We start from the raw sequence: 22,389 nt of genomic DNA on the forward strand, positions 1-22,389 counted from the left end.
TCAAGGAGATGGAATCATAGAAAATTAGAGTTGGAAGGGATGTCAGAAGGTCATCCAGTTCAAGCCCCTGCTCAAAGCAGGACCATCCCCAACTAGATCATTCCAGCCAAGGTTTTGTCTAGCCAACCTTAAAAACCACCAAGGATGGAGATTCCAGAACCTTACACAGAGAGGAAGAATATTAATGCAGGGCTCATGCAGACTGATCTGTCCCCTGCTTCCTTACAGGTTCCAGCATTTAGAGATCAAAAAAATCCTAATTTGGAGACTGCAGCCCTATCATCATGTTTATTACCTGCTGATGGACTTGCACTGCAGGATTGTTTCTAACCCACTTTTGAACTTGGTTAAATTTTAGCCTTTACAAGATCTTAAGGCAGTGATTCCCATGAGTTCATTACATGTTGTATGAAAAAAAGAACTCCCTTTTGTTTATTTAAGGCTGCTTTCAATATTTTTATTTTACGATCCCTAGTTCCAATGCTATGAGAGATGATAAATAGTAAATTGCTATTAACTTGTTCTAACCTATTCATTATTTTATAGTAATAGTAATTTCTTCACAACTTTTGCTAAAAACATAAAACAGATAATAAAAGCATAAAATCAACAGCTTTTGCTAAAAAACATACAATAATACTACTTTTTAATAGACCTCTACTGCATCCTTCCTTAGGTATCTTTTCTAGGGCATAGACCAATGGCTTGAAGTTGCAGCAAAGTAGGTTTAGATTGGATATTAGTAAATATTTCTTCACTTTTAAAACAGTGAGGCAATGGAATATACTGCCTAGGGAAGTTGTGGATACTCCATCAGTGGAGTTCAAGAGAAGGCTAGATAGCCATGATCTAGATGTGCCTATGCTTATGCTTTTCTATGGCTATTTCCCATGTTTTGCTGGTTGCTGAATGGAACCAGAGGGAATTGTTTTACCCTCCTGCTGCTACATATGTCCAAAGGGGAAGGATTGACACAACTACCATCAAGAAAAAACTACGGGTGGTGGTGGTTGGGGACTCCCTTCTGCAGGAGGTGGAGGGATCCATCTCCTGACCTGACCTGACCTGTTGTCTTGGGAAGTCTGCTGCTTGCCCAGAGCCCAGATACAAGATGTCACGGAGGTATTACCAAGACTCATCTGGCCCTCTAACTACTACCCTATGCTGCTCATCCATGTGGGCTCCAATGACATTGCCAGGGGAAACCCTAAGCAGAACAAAAGTGACTACAGGGCTCTGGGCGCAAGGGTGAAAGGGACAGGAGCTCAGGTGGTGTTCCCTTCAATTCTTGTGGACAAGGAAAAGGGCCCGGGCAGGAGCAGGCACATTCTATAGATCAATGCCTGGCTACGCAGGTGATGTCACCAGCAGAGCTTTGGTTTCTTTGACTAAGGGAGGACGTTCCAAGAAGAAGGACTGCTGGGAAGAGATGAGATCCATCTGACAAAGAGAGGGAAGAGCAACTTTGCAGACAGACTTGCTAACCTAGTGAGGAGGGCTTTAACTAGGTTTGCTGGGAGATGGGGACCAAGTGGGAAGTGGATCAGTTCCTGGGGCCAGTTTTGTTCAATGTCTTCAACAATGACCTGGAAGATGACAAAGAGTGCACCCTCAGCAAGTTTACAGATGACACCAAGCTGGGGGGAGTAATAGATATGCTGAAGGGTAGGGCTGGGATTCAGAGTGATCTTGACAAATTGGAGGACTGGGCCAAAAGGATTCTCATGAGGTTCAACAAGGTCAAGCAGAAAGTCCTGCACTTAGTACGGAACAATCTCATGTATTGGTACAGGCTGGCGGCTGACTGGCTGGGCAGCAGCTCTGCAGAAAAGGACCTGGAGGTTACCGTGGACAATAAGCTGAATATGAGCCTGCAGTGTGCCCTTGTTGCCAAGAAGGCTAATGGCATCCTGGGCTGCATTTGTAGGAGTGTTACCAACAGGTGAGAGGAAGTGATTATTCCCCTCTATTTAGCACTGGTGAGGACACATCTGGAGTAGTGCGTCCAGTTTTAGGCTCCCCGCCACAGAAAGCATGTGTACAAACCAGAGACAGTCCAGTGGAGGGCAAGCTGGAGAGATGTGAACAAGTTAGAGAGAGTCCAATGACAGTGGTGAGGGGGCTGAAGCACATGACTTATGAGGACAGGTTTAGGGAACTGTGCTTATTTAGTCTAGAGAAGAGAAGACTAAGAGGGGATTTAATTCAACTACTTGAAGCAGGATTCAAAAGAAGATGGAGCCAGACTGTTCTTAGTGGTGGCAAATGACAGAACAAGGAGCAATGGTCTCAAGTTACAGCAAGATAAGTTTAGATTAGATATTCAGAAGAAGTTTCTCACTAGGAAGATATTAAAACACTGGAACAGGTTACCCAGCGAGGTTGTGGAATCTCTATCCTTGAAGGTTTTGAAGACCTGGTTAGACAAAGCCTTAGCTGGGATGATATAATTGGGGATAGTTCTGCCCTGAGAAGGGGGCTGGACTAGATGACCACCTGAGGTTTCTTCCAACCCTAATTTTCTATGAATCTATACGGCAGGGTTTTTTTAAAAGCCTTTCTTAGAGGCATTGGGTGTTGTCTGCAGCCAAGGCTAGGGATTTTGACTGCAGTGTGCCAGTGCTCCTGCTGGGACTTAACCCAGAGGTTCCTGGCTAGATGGTTTTTCTCCTCCTGGCTAGATGGTCTTTCTCCTCTGCTCAAGGTGAGACCAATTGCCATATCTGGAGTCATGAAGAAATTTTACCCTTTGGTCAGAATGGTATGGACTGAAGAGGGCTTTGCCTTTCTCTGTAGCAGCTGGCATGGCCCTCTTCTTGGGATATCTCTAGAGTGTATATTAACAACCTTTGTACCAGCATGACACTGGCTGCTGTTGTGGTCCCCCTTCTTTACCTGTGGTAGGTTAAGGTGTCTTGAGTTTTGTGTTTCATAGTTTGTAGGGTCGGAAGGGACCTGAGCAGATCATCGAGTCCGACCCCCTGCCATGGCAGGAAAGAGTACTGGGATCAAATGACCCCAGCAAGATGTTCATCTAACCTCCTCTTAAACACCCCCAGGGTAGGAGCCAGCACCACTTCTCTTGGAAGCTGGTTCCAGACCCTAGTCGCCCTGACTGTGAAGTAGCGCCTCCTGATATCTAACCTAAATCTACCCTCTGCCAGCTTGTGACCGTTATTCCTGGTCACTCCTGGCGGTGCTCGGGGAAACAGTGACTTCCCCAATGCCTGCTGATCCCCCCTGACTAGTTTATAACAGGCCACAAGATCCCCCCTCACGCCTTCTCTTTTGGAGGCTGAACAGGCTCAGGTCCCGCAGCCGGTCCTCATAGGGCCTGCCCTGTTGTCCCCTGATCATACGAGTGGCCCTCCTCTGGACCCTCTCCATGCTGTCCACATCCCTCTTGAAGTGTGGCGCCCAGAATTGGATGCAATACTCCAGCTGCGGCCTGACCAATGCCGCATAGAGGGGGAGGATCACCTCCTTGGACCTGCTTGAGATGCATCTGTGGATGCATGCCAAGGTGCGGTTGGCCTTCCTTACTGCCTCTCCACACTGCCGGCCCATGTTCATCTTGGAGTCAATGATGACCCCCGGATCCCTTTCCACCTCCGTGCTGATAAGAGGGGAGTTCCCCAACCTGTAGGTATGGTGCCGGTTGTTCCTCCCCAGGTGCATCACCTTGCACTTGTCTGTGTTGAAACCCATCCTATTCTCATCCGCCCACCCTTGTAACCTGTCGAGGTCTGATTGTAGCCTGTTGCATCCTTCCAATGTACCCACGTCCCCCCACATCTTAGTGTCATCAGCAAATTTGAACAGGGTGCTTTTTACCCCCTCATCCAAATCGCTGATGAAGATGTTGAACAGCGCGGGCCCGAGGACTGAGCCCTGCGGAACCCCACTGCCCATGTCCTTCCAGGTTGAGAAGGACCCATCCACTACCACCCTCTGGGTGCGGCCCTCCAGCCAGTTGGCGACACATTTGACTGTGTGGGTGTCTATACCACAGCCCCCCAGTTTCTTAATGAGAACACGGTGAGAGACAGTCCGGAAGTCCAGGAAGATTATATCCACTGCTACCCCTGCGTCTAACGATCTGGTGATCTGATCGTAAAAGGCCACCAGGTTGGTCTGACAGGACCTGCCACTGATGAACCCATGTTGGTTGCCCCTAAGCATGCAGTCTCCTGCTGGCCCCTCCTGGATGTGTGGTTGACTGTGGTTTTGCTAACAGTCATACAATGGATTTGTATGGGATGGCTTGGGTAGGGATGATCCTACCTCAGGCACTGGGATGGACTAGATGACCTCTCAAGGTCCCTTCTCTATGACTTGTACCAAAAGTCCTTGAAGTGCTGGGTAAGCGAATAAAAATGCTGCTGTTTATATCTCAGAATATAGAAAAAATTCAGAACACTTAAAGAGGACCAATGGGGTGCCACTATTCATCAATTACAAAATGATTTGGATTATTATAGGTAGGGTCCTACTGAATTCACAGAGGAAATGGGTGGTGCGGCAGATCCTCTAAGCTTGCAGGTTCCCCCATGCATTTCCCCTTCTCCCACCTCCCACTGCTGATTGAGGGGTCCCAATGACCTTGCTGCTTGGTACTGACCTGCCAGGAGGCAAAAACAGTGTCATATTTGAAAACCATGGTTTTCAGTTCCCTGCTGATCAAGAGGCAGGGCCTCTCTGCCAATCGGAGGGAGGGGGTGTTGGTGTATGGGGGAACCTGCAAAATTAAAGGAGCCACTGTGCAGCCAAATTCTGCCATTAATTCAGTAGGCCTTAATTATATGTTGGGTAAATTGAAATCAATCCCAGATTTAAAAAAAAGGCAAAAGCTGATACAGGATTTAGTTAATAAAGATTTAAGGCAGGGAATATTATTAATGCCAAACAACATGGTTTCATGGAAAAGAGATCTTATTCAAAACAAATTGTGACTTCATCCTTTGATGACAATATAAATTTAGTTAATAATGGTAACTGCACACATGTGTCAGGCTGAATCATAGAATAGAAGGACCGGAAGGACCTGTAAGATCATCAAGTCCAGTCCCCTGCCATGGGCAGGAGGTTATTGGGCTCAAACAAGCTCTACAAGGTGCTTGTCCAGCCTCCTCTTGAACACCTCCAGTGATGGCGACTGTACCACCTCTGCTGGGAACATGTTCCAGATTCTAGATACCCTTACACAAAATAAGCTTGTCCTTATGTCTAACCTAAATCTTTCCTCAAGGAGATTGTGCCCGTTGGTCCTCATCCTCCCAAGGGGTGCCTTTCTGAAGAGTTGCTCCCCTAGATCTTGGTGTTCACCCCCAACATACTTGTACGCAGCTATCAAATCACCACTCAGCCTTCTCTTATACAGACTGAACAGATGCACTTCCCAGAGTCTCTCCTCATAGGACCTATCCTCCAGGCCTCTAAACATATGGGTGGCCCTTCTCTGTACCCTTCTAAGCTTATCTACATCCTTCCTGAAGTGCAGTGCCCAGAACTGGGCACAGTACTCAAGCTGTGGCCTCACCAACACTGTATAGATGGGGAGAAGTACCTCTATGGATCTATTCGCAATGAATCGGCCGATGCACGTGAGTTCTGTTTGCCCTCCTGGCGACTTCATCGCATTGTAGGCTCATATTCATCTTCTGGTCAACTGCCACCCCCAAGTCCCTTTCAGCTGCAGTGTCAGCCAGTGGACCACCACCCATCATGTAGTTATAGTGAAGGTTCTTCCTACCCACATGAAGGACCCAGCACTTGTCCCTCATCTGACTGCATTCAGCACATAGGACCAGTCTGTCAAGATCATCGTGGATCCTTATCCTCTCCTTAGATGTGCCCACACTACCCTACATCTTGGTGCCATCTATAAACTTAATTACTGCACTTACCACTCCCTTATCCAAGTCATTGATAAAGATGTTAAAGAGCACGGGCCCAAGCACTGATCCCTGGGGGATACCACAGGAGACAGCCCTCCAGGATGAGGCCATCCCATCAATTACAGCTCTCTGGGATCAGCCTCTGAGCCAGCTGTCAACCAACTTCACTGTAGACTGGTCTAGGCCAGTACCCTCCAGCTTAATTGAGAATATCTCATGGGAAACAGTATCAAAGGCCTTGCTGAAGTCTAGATAAATGATGTCAACCTCATGTCCCTTGTCAGACGGTTAGTTACCTGGTCATAAAAGGACACCAGGTTTTTTGGGCATGACCTACCCTTGACAAAGCTGTGCTGGCTGCTTCTTAATACCCCATTGCGGAAGAAGCTTACTGGAGGCAGGAGAGAGGTGGAAGGATGCTGCACCAGCAGCTGATAGCAGCGGAAGTGAAACCATGTCAAAGCAAAAGCCTGTGGCGGAGCTGGGAGGAGCCGGGAATGGCTACCGCGTCTGTTTGGGTGTGCTTTGTAAAAGCATGTCGGGGGCGATTGGCCAGGTGGCAACCCGGCACTGGGATAAAAGGCCTGGAAGGAAGGAAGTAGTGTCCCTGACCAGCCCAGAGAGGCCAAAGAGCCCAGAGTACCCTGAAGAGGAGGTAAAGTGGTGGGGCCCCAGAGAGGGAGCATGGAGAGCAAGCCGGGCCAGTGAGGGCCCAAGCAGTCGCTTACGAGGCTGACATTGACCGAGGCCAGCAACAGCAGAGACTGGGACACTGGTGGAGATGACGGAGACAGAATCTGGACGCAGATGGCAGGTACTAAACCTGGGGAGGAAACAGTGCGACAAGGGGGTTTGAGGCCTGGGCAGAGTCAGGCACCGTGTGAACCAGGAAGCACAGAAGGACCGCAGCAGATGGTCGATGAAAGTACCACCTGTACCCCATGGCTGCAGCTCCTAAGAAACTGAGCATCGGTGAGGGCCAGAACACTAATCCCAATGGGCAACATCACAGTTGGTGTTAGGTGGGCCCCAAGAAGCAATAGCCGCGAGGACAACCAAGGCAGAGTACCAGGGGAGATGGGACCAGACACCATCCTCCTGCTAGAATACCATTTATCATCAAAGATGTGGCAGGAGAGACCCCTAGGAAGCTGACCCAAGGCTGCTCCCAGTAGCTTGGCCGATGCACAACTCTCGGGGGGAGAGGCATGGAAGGTTACACCCACCAGTTGCAAGTTTGTCAAGGGAAAGCGGGTATTTTCTTCTTCAAAGGTGAGGGGGTATAGTGTCAAGGCTGATGTCCCAAACAGTACAACAGAAAACTCTATGTCAAAGGGTGCTTGTAGACATGCTGTGAGGTTGCTTGGATGCGCTGTAATTACAGTGTGATGGAGCAAACCAGATTGAGTCTGCTGGAGAGTGGTAATTACCATGCCCCAGCCAGCCTCTGTGTCTCATGCATTAGCGTCCCCATGCTTCAAAATGTTGTCAGGGCTGCTTGAACTAAAGTGTCGGTAATGCTGATACACAAGACACTGGTGCTTCAGAGTGGCTCTCAGAGCTTAGTTGAACACGCTCAGCAAGGACCTTCCATGATCCTCCTCTGATATCCAAATCTTAGGCCAACACAATTGCCACCCAGGACTAAGAAAGTCTTTTCCCACATTCCAGACTGGCAGCAAGAGTTGTTGGCTTTTGTCTTTCTCAGAAAGGAAATTTGGTTAGGGATGTGGAGAGAGAATTGTAGGGCTGGTATCCATTTGCTGCAACTGCATAGAAGTAATCCAGTGAAGGTAACATAACTCTTGTGTAGTCCGGTTGTGAAGGTTCAATTCAATTTCCATTTATTAAGGATTCTGGCTAAATGTCATGCTCCTGAAAATGACATAGCATGCATATGACCATAATATAAGTAAGTTTGAACAAAGTAACCGAACTAAAAATATTATACTAAAAATAGAGCCCAACAGAAAAATATTAATATAAATAAGGTAGTAAATAAAGATACGAATCTATAATATTGTTGTACACAGATGCACAATTGAGACAATAAAATCAAATCTAATGTTAAAATGTATCAGTCATATCAGTAATAAAGGATATTTAATGCTAATCGCCTCAGCCTTATAAGCAAAAATTGCAAGATTGTTTACTAAATTTGGATCTGTTTGCCGTAAAAGCCAGATACATGTTTATTTTAAAAATGTTTCAATTTCTGCAAGAATGGTAATAAATAGTTTCTCTTTATGTCATTATATAAAGAACATTCTAAAACAAAGTGGATAGTATCTCCCAAAACTCCTGGACAGAGTGGACAACAACTTTTAGCCCTTGGAATTGAAAAACTACGTCCAGCCAGTACAGCTGTGGGCATGTTTGGTCCTGAGTCTAGTCAAAGAGGATCATCATTTATTATTGAGATCCAACTGTAAATAACCTTTTTTCCCCCCAATCTAATTTCCAAAGCATACATAAAGAGGCAATATGAGCAGCCCAGGCACTGCAAAATCATTCTGCCTGATAATATCTCATATCCTCTGGAAAACCTGAACCTTTTCTATGGGGGAGAAAAATCTTTCATTATTTTTGAGATAGTATCCCATCCCAGAAAATGCAAAAGTATGGGAAAGAAAAGCTAACCACGGTGATTGGAGAGGTGGGGGATTATTAATATCTTCTATGTAGCATAATTTAAGCAGACAAGATGGTAAAAAGGGAAGGATTTTAAATCAAAATCCCGTCATTCTAATAATAATATTAGTTAAAATAGAATCCATTCCCATCTCTAATCTCAAAAAAGATGCAGGAGTTGAGACAGGAAGAGCCAGAAGAGCCCTAAGAAACTTGTTCTGAGGTATGTCTACATCATTACTAGTGGCCCATACTTCAGCGCCATATAAAATCTGAGAGGTAACTTTGGCTTTATATGCTGCTATAGGAGCTTTCACTGATCATCCTGCTGTGGTTTTATAAAATGGTTGTGAAAGTTTGTGTGGTACTTTGACTGTTCCACTGCTCTGCACTGTGGCAAGTGAGACTGTAAAAATCTGGTGCAGATATAGACATACTTTATTTAAACCACCTTGCATGTACAATGTGGGCAAAGATTCAGGAAATTTCTTGGCCTTCCTTGGGTAGATTTTGTGGAAAAGATTGAGAGTGACCTGCTTTTAAGGACTGCTTTGCCTTTATCTGTATATTTGGAAACTGCTGGGCAAATGCACGTCAATGGTTTGTGGTAAAGAACCTACCTGAGCTCTACATGTTGCAGATTGGAAAGATTGTAGCATGCTTTAATACCGGACATTATTCACAGAGGTGTCTGCACCAAGGAAAGTTTAGTTTCTAAACAGAAGATAGAAATTAAATAGAAGTCTGAGAGAGGAGAGTCCTTCCACATGTCCTCCCAGTTCAAGATTACTGTAAACCTACCTTCAACATATCTTTTTAAAGTGTGAAAAAGTAGCCTTATAATATGCCACTAAAATGTCAGTCATAGATTTTTCAAAATTAAAAGTATATTTAACAAGACACAGTGAGGTTCTGTTATCCAAATGAAAGGCTAGGATGGTCTTAAAAAGAAATTAGTCAACCTCACAGATGACTTAACTTGGGAAGCCATTATGATTGTAATGCTTCATCTGATAATATAAGACTGATGAAACTGGTTCTTAAGATGAGTCTGAAAGAAAACACAATTCTTAAAACAAAAATCTAGGAATCTGTGGGGTTTCAGAGTGCTTACACTACTCACTCTTGGGGTCTAAATTACATGTGTAATTTGATTAAAAAAGTGATTAAAATGAATTGTAAAATATCAAAATACTATACAATCAATTATTATATTTACTTTGTTACAAGAAAGTTGTAAAAAATATATAGACCTTTCCTTTACAGCATCAGCTATCACCCTGATACATCCCAGATTTGTGTTCAAAGACTTCAGAGTCTGAACAATGTAGAAAAAGAGGAGAGAGGAGAGTGGACATATTTTTTTCATTTAAAAAAATCCCCAATTTTTGGATTAAATAAGGTAACCCCAAATCCACATTTTTTGTGATTCAAATGAAACACCACTATATATATATATATATATATATATATATATATATAAATTATTTATTTAGTTATTACTGGTGTTTCATTTTAATAATTGAAAAATGTGGATTTGGGGTTACTTTTTTAATTTGAAAATTGCTTTTTTTAATCAGAGAAAACTAGGATCCTTAGAAATACATAATGTCTTCAAAAGGGATTCAGAAAACAGATCTGTGTAAAAAGTAACGCGTATCAATTAACAGCAAAGAGAAAACTAAACTAGTTTTGCTAGTTGGTCATCTGTTCAGAAATCAGAACTTTGTCTAGCTTACATTCTTGTTTAGTCTATAAAATAATCTCGTTTTTGATCTGTTTTAAAACATAATGTAAGTAGCTTTGAAAAGATCTAGCATAAACATGTTTTTGTTAATTGTAAGGCAATTTTGTGACAACAACAATATATAATATAATACGTGTAAAAACAAATATTCTGGAAAGAGCTGATTAGTCATATTTATAACCTTTTTATATATTTTCTCTTTTATCCAAGCAATTTACCTCTTGTGAAATCTGTGTTGCTTGTTCCTTCTGATGTTCCAGGTCTTTTATAAGCAGTGAGTTTTGCTTTTCTAGCTCCAGTAGCCTTCTTGCCAAGTGAACACTGTGCCAATAAAAAAAAAAAAAGAAAGATCAAGTGGAATGTTTTCCAAAACAATCTCATATTTACGCCTGAGAAGCTGCCTGCTATATCTTTCATTCATGCCTAAATATAATTAAGTACAAATGTACACTAAAAACTATTTATTATGGTCAAAATTGTAATCAGAGTTCAATGTTACAGATTTTAATTGCAGTAAAGTTAATATTCCCACTGTAATGCAACTAAGACATTTCTTTATAAATTACCTCTATTATTTGCATAACATTATACTAGTGTTGTATGTAATTATAGTAGAATGCTTCAACTAACAAAGAATAAGTAGCTTTTATGTGACAATAGCCAATAGCTTCTTCCACCGATTACCTCTATGTGAATTGGAAAGGAAAGCCAAAAAGTGTTAACACTCAATCATTTTCATAAAATAAAATGATTAAACTTGTTTTATATACTTCACAAGTGATTGAACATACTACTTGACTGGCACTTTAAAAGGAGATTTAAAAACATATCTTAGACCCAAATCCTGTAAAGGACTGAGCACATGAAGTCGAAATTAGATAAAATGTATGTGTTTAAATCCAAGTGTGCAATCATCATAACCTCTCAGGCTCCTGATGTCACTTGGAACTTAAGTTATAAAGTTCCTTAAACAACTAACATTGTTTCTGCATGTAGCTGGGGATGGCCCTGCTTTGAATAGGGGATTGAACTAGATGATCTCCTGAGGTCCCTTTCAACCTAATTTTCTATGATATGCTCAGAAATACTACTTTCTGAAGAAAGTAATAAGTACACTATCGCACACCTAGCAACAGCAATTTTCATTCAAAACATGGTGACAGCATTAATGGTGACCAAATGATATAACAGCTTAGTATCCATGGTACTCAGGATGTGGGTGAGTTGGGTTTTAAGACTGGGAAGGTTCATAAAAACATCTCCCATCAAATATCAACCCCTAACCTTTGCCACCGGAAGTCCCTCTCATTGCCCCTGGAAGTACTCCTTTCAGCAAAGGGTTTTGCTGTCTTGGAACCAGAAAAATCCCAAATTATATTCTAAAAACTGAACATAAACAACATTCATTAATTTGATTTCAAAAAATATTTTTCTCCTGATTTATGTGCGTTTGTGTAATGTACACAGGTGATTTCACAATAGCTTAAAATGAAGTATTATGCTTCTACAACGTGGGGGTGGGAGACATGGGGGTGGTATAGGTTTGTAGAGGGCTGTGGGTGTGTGGGTATGTGGGGTGTGGTGAAGGGTGTGGGGTGAGGAAGCACATGGGTACGTGTGGATATGGGGTTTCTAAGGGGCTGTGTGGGGGGAAGGTGGCTGAGGTGTGTGGGGGTAGGTTTGGGGGTCTGCGTATATGATAGTGCGAGGGGAGGTGTGGGTTTAGGTATATGGTGGGGTGTGCATGTGGGACTCGCCCTATGAACGTGACACTCTGTCCCTCCCTCCCTCACAGCATGCACGAGCGCGCGCGCACACACACACACACACACACTCTCCCGCTCCTGGCCCTGGGTTAGCAGCACGGGCCCTGTCTGCCCACAGTCTCGCCATGCAGCCAGGAGACATGCAGTGCAGGAGCAGGCAGTGGTGAGCAGGGAAGCGGTGAAAGCAGAGGTGGGAGGGAGTGGCAGTGAGTGAGTACGTGGAATGCAGTGACAGCTAGGAAGGAGCATGGGGCCTGCGTCAGTGTCCCAGGGCCAGCACTGGCGAGGCCCAGGGTGGGGCAGCAGGAGTGCAGGACCCAGGCCCTGGGCTGGCAGGGGTCTATGGGGCCAAGTCGTGCTGCACCAGCAGGGAGAAAGGGCTCCAGAGCCCCTGCCACATCGCCCTGGGCCCCACTGATGCTGGCCCCGCGCTCCTGCCCAACTGTTACTGCGTTCAGCATGTCTATTCGCTACCACTGTCACTCCCCTCCCCCCCTGTGTGATGTTGGTTTCAGCACTTCCCTGCCCACCCGCCGGCTGCTCCTGCACCACATGGCTCTCAGCTGCATGGCTGGACTGTGGGACTCAGTGGGAATTGGCCCAGCCTGGCTCCAAAGACTGGGGCGAGCTCTGCGGCCCTCTCCCTTCCCCCCTTACTTGAATGTGCCTCCAGTGCAGGGAGGTGGGAAGAGCTCCATAGGCCCTGGCCAGAAGGTTCTGCTAGGCAGAGGCTTCTAGGTGAGGGGAAGAGCTGGGGTGGGCAGGGCTGGGCCAGCCTTCTTGCTGGGTCCTGCCGGCTTCCTCTGGGTCCTACTACCCCTGGTTCCTGTCATCTTTGACAGGCAGCCAGGAGCAGATAAATATTAATTTTCAAAATTGTTTAGGGGCCCTACGGGCTAGACAGAATTTTGCCTGCCTCTGCATTATTCTCATCACAGGGCCACAGAGCCATACTTACTTTTACTTCCTTTCTGGCACAATGAATAATGAGGGGTTTTCTTTTTTCCCCCTCCCAAAGTAGCACAGTTTCAATAGAAAAGGTAGACGCTGTCTTTATACCAGCCAGTTGTTTAGGACACTCTTCTGGACAAGCAACATGTGGATTTGAATCCCATTAGGCTGAACAGAGCTTATACACTGGGTGAATACTACAGCCATTAAGCTATTAATAACAAGGGACACCACAAGTCCCTGCTCCTCTTATAGCTATTTCTTAAAAGAAAAAAAAAATGACACTTGTTCTATTTTTGAAAGTGTTGAGTTGCATGCCTAAGCCCAGAAGAGGGTTTCAGGCTGTGAATACCAAATGTGACAGCGGGATACTGACAGCAGGGATGTAAATATTGTTTAAAAAATTATCTGTTTAACCTCCTCTAATTATATCAGTTAAACAGGTAACCAATAAAACACCTAGTCCCAGCTGGGGGTGTGGAGGCCTGGGCCAGCACCTCCCCTGCCCTGTCCTGCAGCACCCGCCTGTCTGGAGGAGTTCAGGGAGCTGGGAACCGTGCACAGATTTGCTTGGACACAGCTCAAGAAACCAAGTGCCTAGAAGCTAGACATTATAACTTTGTGCGCAATTCATATGAGATAAGAATAAATGTTTTCGCTCGATCTGAGCCTTCAAGAGGCCGAGAAGCGATCCAAAATCCTGACTTACTCTGTGACACTTGCACTTTTGATTTCACAATTTTACATTATAAAATACAGTAGTTTTCTGAATACTTTAAAATAAATTTCCATGTGTAATAAATCTAAATAGCTTAGCACGTTTGTTTTTGCAGCTTTTTAAGGTTTTCCATAATTAAGCATCAACAATAACCTATCTTTCTGAAATACACATTTTGTAGAAGTAATAATCCCCCAGATCCCTAGGTATATAGGCCATGTTATCATGTCCTGTTTTATAACATTACTTCTGTAGATTAGGTAATTTTATGAACACCAGTGAAACACTTAAGTTATAGTTTCATAGTTAGTAGGGTCAGAAGGGACCTGAGCAGATCATCAAGTCTGACCCCCTGCCGTGGCAGGAAAGGGTACTGGGTCAAATGACCCTGCCCAGGTGTTCATCTAGCCTTCTTTTAAAGGGTAGGAGCCAGCACCACTTCTCTTGGAAGTTGGTTCCAGATCCTAGCTGCCCTGACAGTGAAGTAGCACCTCCTAATGTCTAGCCTGAATCTACCCTCTTCTAGCTTGTGTCTGCTGTTTCTAGTCATTCCTGGAAGTGCTCGGGGGGAACAGGGACTCTCCCAATGCCTGCTGATCCCCACTGATTATTTTATAAACTGCCATGAGATCCCCCCTCAGCCTTCTCTTGTGGAGGGTGAACAGGTTCAGGTTCCATAGCCTCTCCTCGTAGGGCCTGCCCTGCTGACTCCTAGTCATGTCGGTGGCCCTCCTCTGGAACCTCTCCATGCTGTCCACATCCCTCCTGAAGTGCAGCGCCCAGAACTGGATGCAGTACTCCAGCTGTGGCCTGACCAGTGTTGCGTAGAGGGGGAGGATCACCTCCCTGGACCTGCTCAAGATGCATCTGTGGATGCACGACAAGGTATGGTTGGCCTTCCTGATTGCATCCCGACATTGTCAGCCCATGTTCATTGTGGCATCAATGATGACTCCTAGGTCCTTTTCTGCCTCGGCACTGATGAGAAGGGAGTTCCCCAGCCTGAAAGTATGCTGCTGGTTCTTCCTCCCCAGGTGCATTACCTTCCACTTGTCAGTGTTGAACCCTATCCTGTTCCCATCGGCCCACCCCTGTAAACTATCTAGATCTGATTGCAGCCTATTCCTTTCTTCTAACATGCCCACTTCTCCCCACATATTGGTGTCATCTGCGAATTTGAACAGGGTGCTTTTCACCCCCTTGTCCAAGTCGCTGATGAAGATACTGAACAGTGCAGGCCCCAGAACCGAGCCCTGTGGAGCCCCACTGCCCACATCCTTCCAGGTCAAATAAGAGCCATCTACCACCACTCTCTGAGTGCGGCCCACCAGCCAGTTAGTGACCCATCTGCCTGTGTAGGCATCAACACCACAATCTCCTAGTTTTTTTTATGAGAATGGGGTGAGAGACCATGTCGAAGGCCTTCCTAAAGTTCAGAAAGACTATATCCACTGCTAAACCTGCATCTAAGGATTTGGTGACCTGGTCATAAAAGATCACCATAAAAGGTTACTGTGTGTTGCAAGTTAGGTGCCTTCCAAGTGATAACTATATAATGAATATATTTTCATTCAGTTTAGCTTGAATAGAAAAACTATTGAGATCTTTTTCACCTTTGTTTCAGTCGCCTTTTCGCTGTTGTAGGAACATTAGCGCCATACCCATAGGAAAACAGAATTCTTTCTGCCTCATCTTCATTTTCCACTGCATGCAAATAAAAAGATGCAATCCATTATCTTTAAAATTCTTTAAAGAATACAGTTAAAGAAAATCAACCCCTAAGTAATTCCATTAGGACCACACACTTTCTCTATAGTAAAGAACTTTGGCTGATGTAAGCCTGTACAACTTCACTGACTTCAGTGGAGTATGTTTATATACACTAAACAATAATTTGAAGCTATAGACTCTTACGATGCTGTCAGGATCTTCACTTTTTATATTTGCAGTAAATGTACTACTTATGTAACATGAAAGGAAAACAGATGTGCTTGAGGACTCATGTCTTCTTTTTATAGCTTTGTTTTCTCTCTCTCCCAACTTCAGAAATAAACAATTGTGCCACACCAATTATAACAACATCAAATGGAAAAGGCATCAAGTTCATCTTTCTATAAATGCACAAGTATTCATAGCACTCTAACACTACCAAGTATTCTCTAAAATTTATTTTTGGAAGTCCGATTCATTTTCAAAACTTTCAAACAAGCATCATTGAGTTATTTTATATTACACAAGTATATAATAAGTATTTTCAGCATGTGACATGGGCCTTGGACCAGTCCTGTGTACCATGTGCTGTATGCACCAGTACCAGCCTGGAGCTCATGCACTGAGTCAGCTTGGGGCATGTGCTACATGAGGTGCCTGTGCCGGATCAGCCCTATGTTCTTCCTTCAGTGCATAGGGCAAGTCTGTGGGCCTGATCTGGACTGGCCCCAGAGCCAGCGCACAGGGCTGGACCAGTGGGACACTGCCTGTAGTGCACCCCTTGGATCATCCCCCTGTGCTGCATGAAGCTTGAGCATTAGGTCCAGCCCCGCACTGCACACAGCACATGCCAGCCCTGGTCTGGGGTTCAGGTTGCATGTGGCTCATAGGGCCAGTGGGGGGTGCATGTTTCATGTGCACCCAGGCCACAGCAGCCCTGCACTCTGGTTCCAACGCACAGGGATGGTCTGTGGGCCCAATCTGGCCCCAAAACCAGTGTACAGGGCTAGCACAGGCATTGAATAAAACATGCACCCTGTGCTGGCGCTGTGTGCTGCATGCAGTGTGTGATGCTGGTGCCACTGTGTGTTGCATGTGGTGCATGGGGATGGCCCAAGACGCACAGGCCAGATCCTAGGGTTCCATGCTGGCCCATGGGGTGTATCTTTGATATCTGTGGTGAAGGGGTTTCAAACCTATCTGGGTCTGCAGAGGTGTCGGGCTAATCTACAGGCTAGACTGAGCCCACAGATTGGCCCCAAGTGCCTGATTCAGCACATGTGCTGGCTTCAATCCTGTGTGTCACACATAGCGTGCAAATCCTGGTGCCACATGCTACATGAGGCATGTGGGGCTAGTCCAGGGCACATAATGTATGTTGTACATGTGCTGAATCTGGCACCTATGATCAGTCCAATATGGATGTTACATTTTGTGTGCAGCCCACAGCAGCTACACATGCCACATGCAGCATGTGGGGCCAATCCATGACGCATAGGCCTCACCATGACCCAGATGATAGGCCTCAGCAAACTGGACTTGGCCCACAGACTTATCTTTGACATCCTGGTATAGCCCATTAATTTAGATTCTTGCACATTAAAAATGCAAATTAAAATAACTTAATAAGCTATATTAATACATTATTTTTACCACACCATGAATGCTATCAAATAATAAACAACTAATTTTTATCTCTGACAATGAATATTTTTTACCTCTTTTATTTATTACAGTGTTATTATTTCCAGTCATTGCTTAACATAATTACATAGTCTAAGAACAGACTGAATTTTATTAGTAGACATTAACAGTTATGAACCCAAAAAGTTGACAAAACCAGTAGGGAAAGACAGATCACTCAAACGAGGGACTAACATAGGAAGGATGGGTGTGAGGAGGGGAATGCAACTGGTTTACAGAAAATACAATGTGAGCCAACTCAGCCCAGGGGTAGGGGAAGTCGAGGGAGGGGGTTCATGACGCTGAAAGAGAAAGAGGATAGATACATGCAAACCCGTACAATGGTCCACAATGGTGGAAGAAGCAGGTTGAAGAAAGTTTATCAGTCCATATAGAGTCTCATCGCAGGGGTCCTCTTTGGATGGTGCAGAGTGGTCGGTCGATGATTCCTCTCAAAGTCCATCAGGTGCAGATGGGGGTTCGGGCGGTCCCCTCTGGGTCTGGTGGTGGTCAGTCTGGCAGGGTCATTGTACTGGTGGTGGCCCATGATGTGCTCCATGTAGATGTCACAGGACCAGTGGATCGTATCAGACACTATGAGACAGAGCATCGGCGTGGCGTAGTGGTGGGAGATTCGGCAGACAAGCAGGACACTCTTATTGCTGAGGTCCCATGCTCTGAGTGTTCCCACGATGAGCACATCGACTATCACGTTGTAGCCGTGGCCCCTCAGGATGTCGGCCACCAAGGCGTACTTCTCCCGCTTGCGAGCCTGGGCATTGGTTTGGAGCCAGTTCTTGAGGGGGATGGTCATGTCCATGATCACGATCTTCTTGGCCTCTTCGTTCATGATGATGATGTTGAGGTGCATCTGGCTCTCGCAGCCTGGGATGGTACAGTTTATGGAGATCTCCCCCACTGCAGCTGGGATGGCCCTCTCCAGGTGGTCTTGGACAGTGTTGTGGCAGAGCTGCCAGGCTCTGGTGTGCGGCCTGCAGCTGCACAGCATGTGGTGGAGGGTCTCTGCCAGGTAGCTGCACTGTCAGCACCTCTTGTCCCGGTGGCTGAAGTGGATGGCCCCATTCAGAGCCAGGCAGTTGAGGCGGGCATGGTGGAGGAAGCGCCAGTCCACAAAGCGCATGAAACTCCTGCTGGGCATGAAGTGGTTGCTGGAGTCTCACCTGAAGGTGATATCGAACACCTTGCCCTGGTCGGGTTTGGCCCTCGGGTTGCTGGCATACTTGTTGTGGACAGCGTCCTTCAGAAACCGCTCCAGGAAGGACCTCATGCAGGGCATCACAGTGACACAGTCGGCGTGTGAGGCTGGTTGCACGGAGACTCCCAGCTCCCAGTGCTCCTCAGTCCAGGTCCAGCTGACGCGTTTCCCAAAGCAGTGCGTGGCGTTGCGGGCTCGGCTCCACAGCAAGGCAAGGTCCCTGCCGTCTCTGTCAAACTTGTCCTCCAGTGAGCCACTGAGGAAAGTGGCCAAGTCACATCCGATCGGTTGCCTCACGATCCTCTTGTGAGTGGTTTCCTCAAAGGTGCTGGCAATACTTACTGTCGGGTCCCGGCAGGTCAGGTGGCGGAAGCCGTGGGTGACCACTGCGATGTTGTAGAGGTCTCTCATGCGGGGGACATTGGTGCCTTGCTGCCATTAGGGGACATGCAGGATCTCACTGCTGGCCCTCAGTGGCAGGTGCAGCCACTTGTTCAGCAGCTGCCGGATCTCTTAATATTAATATAACTTATTAATATCACTTAATAGGCTATATGAATAAATTATTTTTACCATGCCATGAATGCTATCAAATAACAAACAACTAATTTTTATCTCTGACAATGATTATTTCTTACTTCTATTACTAATTACAGTGTTATTATTTACAGTGATGTGCTTAACATAATTACATATTCTAAGAAATACATGCACAGAACAAATAGGGCAAAAATATTTCTTGGTAAGAGCATCTCAAATCTGAATGCAGGGGGGAAAAGTACATCTAATTTATTAACTGATATTACTAACTACATCATGCCTTCACTGGAGGTGATGGTAGCAGTGATGTGGTAAACCATTTCCAGGCATCTACAATGTTCTGCAGGAAAATGAAGAAAAACCCCTTGCAGTTTATTTTCTCTGAGCTTCAGTAGGCAGGACACTGACTGGTGAAGTGGGGCCACAAATGGCCTTGATGCAGTCTGGAAAATCAAGGGGGTCACAATCTAGTGATGACTTCCTGTGGGTTTGTAAGTCACAGGAATCACAGTGCCAGTTCACTCTAGATGGCATATGGTACACCTTTTTCACAATTGTGTTCACAAAGTGGTTGGCCATGGACTGCAGGCTGTTGGGGCGGGCTGACATCCAAACAGCAGTTGTCAGGGGTACCCTTATGCTGGCAGCCTGCCACTCAAATGAAGGGGCCAACTTGCTCCAGCTCTCTGTGAACATGCCACAGTTCATTTTAAAGTTCTGCTACCAGGGCTAATCATCACATGTCCCCAGGACTATACATTCCCACCAACTGCTGCTCAGTTCCTGGCACACCTGTAAGCACTGGCTTGCAGATGGTCCCAAAGAAAGTCATCTTCCAGTGTCATCATCCTTACGCATCTTGCTGCTGGCAATGGCTGAGCAGCAGGGACTCTGATTTTCTCTTATAACAAAACATCGCCAATTTTTGGATTAAAAAAAGTAACCCAAAATCTACATCTTTCCGTGATCAAAATGAAATGCCACTATATATATATATATTAGTGGTATTTCATTTTAATCATGAAAAAATGTGGATATTGGTTTACTTTTTTAATCCAGAAATTGGGGATGTTTTGTTATCAGAGAAAACCAAGATCCCTACTGAGCAGGTAGCACGTGACAGCACCTCTTCTCTTAATGACCAGTCCAGATGCAGCAGCGAGCATCCAGAAACTGGGGGCAGATAGCCAACATGCTCTTTCCTCTATGCTCAGCAGTCTTCAGGAGCCTCCAGGGACTCTAGTCCAAAAGGTATGCTGGGGTCTCTGTTCTTTAGCTTCACATTGGTTCAGAGCACTGCCACAGCATGGATGTGAGGCAATTCTGAAGTACTTCAGCTGGGAAGGGTCTGTACCGCTGCATGATGTTGAAGTGCTTCAATTCTCCAGTGCTTCATAATGTCATGGAATTTGAACGGTTTCAAAAGACCACATGTCCATACCGTCTGATGGGTCAGGATTTATTCTAAATCACATTCACATTGCCTTGAAAAGCAGTTCGGAGGATTTTTACAGCACATGAGAAATTAAATCAAATATATGCCTTTAAATCTTAAAAAATGTTATACAATTTTTCCTCAAATGTTTAACTATTTAACTTATATAAATTCCAAGCCTTCACTTGAAATATGTGCACAAAATGTGCCTTTTTCCCCCTCATGTTTCTGGCATTTCCAAAAAATTCACATTTGAACTGAGATCAGGCATGGAAGATTTAAAGCATGCAGGGATCTGTTCAAAGAAGTTAAAAGCAACTGGAGGGGCTAGAGCCACAATGGAAACTGGAATGCAACCTTAATCATAGCTTCTGCTACCATAGAAGCTATAATAGGAGAAAACACCAATAAATTATTTCAAAAGAATGCAGTCTTCTTTTCAGAATCATTATGTGAACTTTTAAAAAAAAAAGAATTAAGAAAAAACCTGCTGGATAGTACATAAAAATAGGTAAGGTAGAAAATAGTTTTGTATTAGAGTTCTTTCCTTTGTTCCTTTAAGCTGAACATGTTAAATGACTATCATTTAAATCTGTTTGAAAGCTTCCACATTTTGTATTGCAACATATTGTTTAGGGGTATAATTAAACTCTAAAATATTTATTGCAATATTAATACTTTCAACTCCAGAAGCAAATCTTTAACCGATATCACTAGATGAATCAGAAAGTCTGCTTAAGGAAGCATGACACCATTCTAGAACTTGGAGTCTCTCCTTGGGAAAATTCTAAGTCCAAAACATTCTCACTGTCTGATATTGGCACAAGAATACCCCTGAGGCAGAACATCATGTGCATTTTCTAACAGCATGTGCTTACATTTTTCTCAGTAACTTATATAAAACATGCATTCTTAAATATTAGACTGAGTCAAAATTACTGACAGACACGCCACCCTCGAGGTAAATATATTTTAAGTCCACACTCCTTAGTTGCTGAAAATGTTCAGTCCAACTGAATGCATATTTTAACTTTAAACTCTGATAAAATCTTCCATGCCAAAAATTGTTTAAGTATAACTTTGGAAAACTCTTCTACAGATCTCCATAAGGACACAGAATTGCATCCTATAACTAAACATAGCAAGTTATAGGATCCAGGTCTTCAACAACATTTGCACACAAAATTAGAAGGGACATTTAAACCAGTTAGGAAGTAAACTAAGGTGGTATAAATCTTTGGCAAAAAAATGTTGCTGCAAGAATTTCATTACTTGAGAAGGCAGACTCTGGCTGTTCTTGCCAATTTGGATCAAAATCTTGCTAGAACAGCTCACAAGATTTCTATGCTGTCAAGCATTAACATAAGTCATGCTTTAATCTTGAACCCAATCTGTATCTAAAAACTTTCCCTGACACACATCCAGTTAATACTAATAATCTGTTGAATTAAAACCAAAATTATTACTATTTATTCATTACAGTATGGAACCCAGAGGCGTCAGTCAGTGAACAGGGGTCTGTTTAGTGTTTGGTACTGTACATGCATTTAATAAAAAAAATAGTCTATTTCTCAAAGAACTAATCTGGGAGTCCCTTAAAAACAACAGGAAGGTAGAATAAACAAATGAGAAGAAAACAGGACAGGGTTGGATAATTGTTTGCTATAATATGTAATAGTATAAGTTTAAATGTATAATGATTAGCAAAAGTTTTTTAGCAGTGGCCCAATGTGCAACAAGTATTAAAAATAAGTATTTTCAATAAACACTGCAGAATTCATACTTAATGTATTTATTGAATCTTGAACTTCTGCCTAAAACACCTCCACTATATGTTACAAATTCTCTCAGAAACTTGCATCTTATGAGAACCTCAGTATCATAAGAAATTACGGTGTCATTTGGGGAAGAACTTACTTTCTGCCGTTTGCAATATTATCTCATCTAGTTCTTTTTCTAGTTTTTCATATGTATCAAGTTTTGCCTGACGCTCTGAATTCTGTGCCTGAAGTTCAATAACACGCGTTTCACTAGAAGCTTGAAGGCTATAGAATTCCTTAGTCAAAACCTGTGAAAGAATAGCAGAACAAGTCAA

General features: G+C 44.3%; 1 protein-coding gene across 2 annotated transcripts in view; it reads right to left on the minus strand.

Annotated features, from left to right (window-relative positions):
- The window catches only part of PIBF1 (progesterone immunomodulatory binding factor 1), a 190,503-nt gene that overhangs the window by 58,560 nt on the left and 109,554 nt on the right, over window positions 1-22,389 (minus strand). For both annotated transcript variants that reach the window (XM_090024439.1, XM_090024430.1), the window contains exons 12-14: window positions 22,212-22,362; window positions 15,324-15,414; window positions 10,494-10,596 (exon numbers count right to left, since the gene is read on the minus strand). In XM_090024439.1, coding sequence (XP_089880565.1) covers window positions 10,494-10,596; window positions 15,324-15,414; window positions 22,212-22,362 — 345 coding nt within the window. The remainder of the gene's footprint in view (window positions 1-10,493; window positions 10,597-15,323; window positions 15,415-22,211; window positions 22,363-22,389) is intronic.

Source organism: Crocodylus siamensis, chromosome 1, assembly GCF_052110815.1.
Source record: "Crocodylus siamensis isolate JL-2025a chromosome 1, ASM5211081v1, whole genome shotgun sequence".
NCBI lineage: Eukaryota > Metazoa > Chordata > Crocodylia > Crocodylidae > Crocodylus > Crocodylus siamensis.